General features: G+C 46.9%; 1 protein-coding gene across 1 annotated transcript; it reads right to left on the reverse strand.

The window, feature by feature from the left end:
• Positions 1–2547: 2547 nt before the first annotated feature.
• On the reverse strand, positions 2548–4293 carry LOC104164732 (KDEL motif-containing protein 1-like; the record flags this gene model as incomplete). The annotated part of the gene is given in 3 exon segments (XM_009704165.1): positions 2548–2625; positions 3396–3601; positions 4020–4293. Coding segments are annotated over 3 exon segments (558 nt in total), but the record flags the coding sequence as incomplete, so codon positions are not given.
• Between the last annotated feature and the right edge of the window lie 1906 nt (positions 4294–6199).

A 6199-nucleotide genomic window follows, 5' to 3' on the forward strand; every position in this document is an offset into this window, starting at 1 on the left:
TACAAACCCGCATGCCTAAACCCTGAGGCACAATCCCGCAGGCTCAAACCCTGAGGCCCAAACCCGCGGGCCCAAACCCTGGGGGCAAAACCCGTGGGTCTAAACGCTGAGGCCCAAACCCGCGAGCCGAAACCCTGACGCATAAAACCGCGGACCGAAACCCTGGGGCCAAAACCCGCGGGTCTAAACCCTGAGGCACAATGCCGCAGGCCTAAACCCGGTGGCCCAAACCCTAAGGTCCAAATCAGTGGGCTTATACATTGAAGGCTAACACCCGCAGGCCCAAACCGTGAGGTCCATACCGGAGGGTCCAAACCCTGAGGCTCAAACTCGCAGTCTCAAACGCAGAGGCGCAAAACCGCGGATCCAAACCCTGAGGCCAAAGCTGAAGCCCCAAACCCGTGGGTCCAAACCCGGTGGCCCAAACCCTGAGGCCCAAACCCGCAGTCTTAAACATTAAGGCTCAAACCCATGGGCCTAAACCCTGAGGATCAAACCCCCAGCCCCCAACCCTGAAGTCCAAATCCTGAGTCCCAAGCCCGCGGATCCAAACCCTTAGGCCCAAACCCTCAGGCCAAATCCCACGGGCCCAAACCTGCAGTATAAACCTTGAGGCAGAAAGCTGCAGGCCCAAACCCTGAGGCAGAAACCCGCAGGCCTAAACCCTGAGGATGAAACCCTGAGGCCCAAACCCAAGGGCCCAAACCCTGAGGCCAAAGCTGAGGCCCCAAACCCGAAGGCCCAAACCCTGAGGCTCAAACCGGAGGGTCCAAACCCTCAGGCTCAAATCCGCGGTCTTAAACATTGAGGTTCAAACCTGCGGGCCTAAACACTCAGGCACAAACCCGCCGGCCCAAACCCTGAGGCGCAACCCCACGGGCGCAAATCAACGGGCCCAAACCCCTACACCCAAACTCTGAGGTTCAAACCCGCTGGCTGAAACCCTGAGGCCCAAACTCGCGGGTCAAAACCCACAGGTCCAAACCCGTGGGCCCAACCCCGCTGGCCGTAACCAGCAAGACCAAACCAGTAGGCCCAAACCCTTAGGCCCAAACCAGCAGGCCCAATCCTGCTGGCCTGAACCTGAGGGCCAAAATCCGCCAGCCCAAACCCTGACGCACAAGCCCCCTGGCTCAAACCCTGAGGCATAAACCCGCCGGCCGAAACCCTGAGGCAAAAACCCGCGGGCCTAAATCCTAGGGCCAAAACCCGTGGGCCTAAACCCTGAGGCCCAAACCTGCGGGCACAAACCCTGCGGTTCTAACCCCTGAGGCCCAAACTCCCCGGCCTAAACCCTAAGGCCAAATCCAGTGGGCCCAAACCTGCAGGCCCATATCCGCAGGCCCAAAGCCTGAGGACGAAACTGGCAGGTCCAAACCCTGAGATCCAAACCTGGAGGCCTAAACCCGTAGGCCCAAACCTGCAGGCCCAGTCCCTAAGGCCAATACCCACAGGTCCGAAACTGCTGACTCATACCCTGAGGCCGAAACCCTGAGGTCCAAACTTTCAGGCCCAAACTCTGAGTCCCAAACCTGCGGGTCTAAACCCTGCGGCCCAAACCCGCGGGGCCAAACCCTCAGGCCCAAACCCACGGGCCCAACCCTGCACGCCGAAACCCTGATGTCAAAACCCCCAGGCCCAAACCCTGAGGTACAAACCCGCGGGCCCAGTCCATCAGGCCCAAAAACACGGGCCCAAACCCATGGGCTCAAACCCTGAGGCCCAAACCCTGAGGCACAAACCCAGGGGCTCAAATCTGCAGTCCCAAACCCTGAGGCCAAAACCTTGAGGAACAAACCCACGGGCCTAAACCCTGAGGCCAAAACCTGCAGGCCCAAACCCGCAGGTCACAAACGCATGGGCCTAAACCCTGAGGCCAAATCCTCAGGCCTAAACCCGCAGGCCCAAACCCGCGGGTCTTTGTGTTTCTCTTACTACTCTCTTTACGTAATAATCACATATTTGTGTGTGCTGAAACTTCAGCCCTGCTATATTCTGCCACTATGTACATAATGTCAGGTTTTTTCCAAAGTTTCCCTAGGAAAGAGTCTATGGTGCTTTTTGCTTGTACATTAAGGGAGTTTCCCCACAGGCCACCTGTCAGGTTTTTGGTACTTTTTCTCAACCCTTCCTGTCTTGTTTTCAACATGCAAAATTTAATGGAGAATGATATACATTTCCTTTTTTTTTGAATTTTTCAGCCATCCTGTAAAATGTACTATCAGGGACAGAATTTTCTATTAGATGCTACAGGATGATTTACTTAGTCTATAGAAAAGAACCCACACTCTGTCCAAATTTGTGAAACTCTCCTACAAAAGCCTGCTATTCAATTAACATTTGTGATATTCCATACACTGATCAGATAGCATTCTAGAACATGCCAACTTCGAACAAGAAAAATCCATCTGACCTTTCCATTTTTAATCAAAGAACAAGAAGAGCTTTTTAACAGAAATAGCAACAAATATGCTGAAGTATATTTCTTAAGCCCAGGCTTCTATAAATTAGGACATATAGAACAAATGACTGTACAGAGGTACTCACTTTTCTTGTCAAAGAAAGCAGTATGGCATCCATGAAAATTCTGAAGCCAACATGTTCCCCATATGTCTTTATATAAACCTGAAACCAAGCAAAGGCTTTACTGGTCTGGTGTTTTCATTTCAGAGAACGGTTGGCACAATTTAGAGCTCTTTCAATCACTTAGTAACTAGCTGGACAGATTGTATGGCTGTCTACATTTATGGATCAGCTGGGAAGCTTTAGAAATCTCATCTCTCTAACTCATCACAGAAAACTGACCAAAAAAGCCAAGGACAAGCTTTGCTTGCTTTTGCAGACGATTTAGGTCTGTCTCATGGAAACGGAAACCAGCTGCCTGTTTCTGTTGTGTTCCATTGTTCTCATTTCCATATGAAACTCTCCTGAAGTCAGTACAGTTTAGTTGAAAAGAATTGTAGCTCTGATCCTCAGTGGAGCTAGAAGTGGTATTTCTTTACCTCAGAATTATGCACAACATAATTTATTGATGCATGTCCAATAAGATGATCATGACACTCCACAGGAATATTACTCAGAAAACAGGAAACTGAATTAGCATTTAGGAGAGCTGGGTCTGTGCCCAGTACTCCTCTTGATTGCCTGGAAAGCAATTTGCCTTCACTGTGCTTCAGTTGCTTCAGTTCTAACGTGGACAAAAAGCACTTTTCAAAGCAGGGCAGATACTGTTGAGCAGTACAAACTGCGAAGTATTCAAGGACAGAGGAGCACGCAAAGGAGGCTTCTTAAAGAACAGACTACAAGAAGCCTTTCGACTGGGAACAGCCAAATAGCCTAGCTGTAGGATTTGCCACCAAATCCCTGTGTGGACTTCAGGTCAACCCATTCCGTACCTCATTATCTTTGATGGTGTAATGACACAAACTCTGTCTTTGTCCAAACCTCTGTGGAATTTCTTTTGCAATCTTATCTGGATCAACAATGGGAAAATTTGCTAGGTCTCTCTGAATCCGTGGAATGATTTGAGGGCAGTTCATCTCTTCCAGCCACACACTGCTCTCCTCCTGAGGGCAGTCACAGTTTTCATGGTAAATAGGTCCTATCAGGAACACAATTATTACTTAATTTTTAATAAGTCACACTATTGAGCTGTTGAGATCACAAAAGAGGGTCAGGCACTGAGCATTCATTGCACCGGGCCAAACCTTCAGCAATTCCAAACGGACACGTTTGAACTTTTTTTGCCTCCAATGGAGTCATGCCAAGCCACATCAGCTTATGTGCGAGCCCTCTACATGTATTTGCTAGGCAACAGCTTCACAGCATTCGGTTCTTTTTATTATTTTGAATAATACGCACAGGACACTTATAACAAATCTGTAATTCCAATGGGATTTGATAGTCTAGAGAAGTACTGAGGTCCCACAGAATCCTACGCTAATCCTAGAAGACATTGTGGGACACAGTTTGTGAGAAAACCCCGTGACAGGAAATTTGTGTGTAGTGCTGCTTCTTACCTTTTAAAATATATGGAGACTTTGCAACATGTTTATCTCCAGTTTTGACTTCTATCTTCAAGTTTTTGTAGCTTGCATACATCCTGTATCTTACAAGGAAGGAACCATCTTTCCTGTCTAATACTTGCACACCGACTCGAGTGAACTGTTCATCAGGAGCAGTGATCTTCACCTGGAATGCATTTTCACCTGGTGATGAAGTGAACCTACCCAGAGAATAAGGAGGAGCTTAATAAAAAAGGAAACACACAACAGCTTTCTTACTCTGATCCATTCCTTTTCAAGCTGACAGATTTCCAGTGACTTCACTGAGCCACGCTAGGTCTTTATGAGCACATCCTAATGTTCACAACCAAGGCATGATTTTTCTGAAGAGAATTTTGTTAGGTTACCTGAAATGTCTTGTGGTATTAGAAGCATTCAGTATCAAGAAGGTTCCACTCAGATATTCACAAACACACCTCCAAAATCACTCAGTGCCCTACGTCTTGAACAGTGTTGGAAATATGGTCTTTGATTTTATGGGAACCAGGCACCTTTGAAAATCCAGGATAGCTCTTGATCAGTAGTAGCTCAAGTGTAAAATGATGGGAAGGTAGAGAGCATACAGATAAATGGATCTTGGTTGATATATCTCGCTGTCCTGTTGGGACAGGACAAGGGGCAACGGTTTTGAACTGAAAGAGGGAAGAAATTCTTCCTGGTGAGGGTGGTGAGGCACTGGAAGAGGTTGCCCAGAGAAGTTGTGGATGCTCCATCCCTGGAAGTGTTCAAGGCCAGGCTGGATGGGGCTTTGAGCAGCCTGGTCTGGCAGAAGGTGTCCCTGCCCATGGCAAGGGGGTTGGACCTGGGTGATCTTTAAAGTCCCTTTCCAACCAAACCATTCTATGATTCTATAAAAAAAACACTAGAACAACCTTCACTTTAGCAGCTTAATAAGTCTATTATTTTACATACAGAAGCAAAATGTTTCCAGATTACTTTATTTTCCAGGTATTATTTAAGGAAGTAAAGAACAAAGTTAAACTTCTTAATCATTACGATAGGTCATATAGGGGAAAAAAATGGATATTACAAATGCCATTGTCTTGCTAGGGGAAAAAAACATTACAGTGGGATCATGTAATTCAATGTGTATTTATGACCTTTTGGTAAAATTCACCATACACCAATCATAGAAAAATCTCCAGAAAACCAAATCAAATAATTTGAAAAATCATTGAAGTTACCATGGATCATTGAGGTATTAACAAAGTTGGCACAGTCTAAATGCTGCGTCTGCCAACTTTCTTCCACCTCTTCAAACACAGTCCCAAATATGTAGGGAGAGCTTGGGATATAGAGAGAGGTGGTGGAAGTCACAGGACTAACGGATCACAGCCCAGGTCACCTTCCTGAAACTTGTCCAGGCTTACTAGAGAGCTGCCAGTTCAACTCAGTGCAGGAAGTATTTACTCTCCAAGATAAGCTGAACTGGCAGCTTCCAGACTCACATGTGCCACGGTGCATCTAATCTGGACAACCTGGATGAAGCATTCTGAGCTCCTACGTAGCTTCTACTGTCAGGGTTTCTTCCCTGCAGAAATCGAAAGCTATGAGTGTCCTCTGAAAACTAAGTTTACCTATTTCATTCTGATGAAGTTCACTTCATGACCTCTAGAGTAATTCCTAAATGACTCTACTGATCTCGTGCCTACGTGTTTAGGAGAAATACTGATGTTCCTAACAGTGGAAACAAGCAGGACACCCGAGTAGGTGTATCATAGGTTAAATACAGTAATTATTGTTATGGTTTTGACAAAGTAGAATAAATTGTAAATTGTTGGTTGGACTAATAGATGTGTTTTGCTGTTGAACATTTTCATCCTCTTTTCTCATCTCATCCCCTTCTCCAGTTATTTGACACCCCTAAAAAGATCAATTAGCTTTTCCCAAGTGATAGAAAAAGTCACATAGGGAGCCTTCAGCATTCCCTTTCTACAAGAAAATCCCAAGTAAATTTCTGCCTAAAAGGTGGAAGTGGTTCAGCTGGGACAGGCGCTGGCAAGGACCAGCCTGACTGAGGATGGGGCACTGCCCCCATTCAAGGCCAGGGCAGGGGGGAACAGGACGCTTCGCTCCCTCACAACAGATCCAGCAGTTACAATTCGGACCCAGGGCCCGCAAATATTTCCGCGGCT

This window comes from Cariama cristata, unplaced genomic scaffold, assembly GCF_000690535.1.
Source record: "Cariama cristata isolate BGI_N322 unplaced genomic scaffold, ASM69053v1 scaffold997, whole genome shotgun sequence".
In the NCBI taxonomy this organism is placed as follows: domain Eukaryota; kingdom Metazoa; phylum Chordata; class Aves; order Cariamiformes; family Cariamidae; genus Cariama; species Cariama cristata.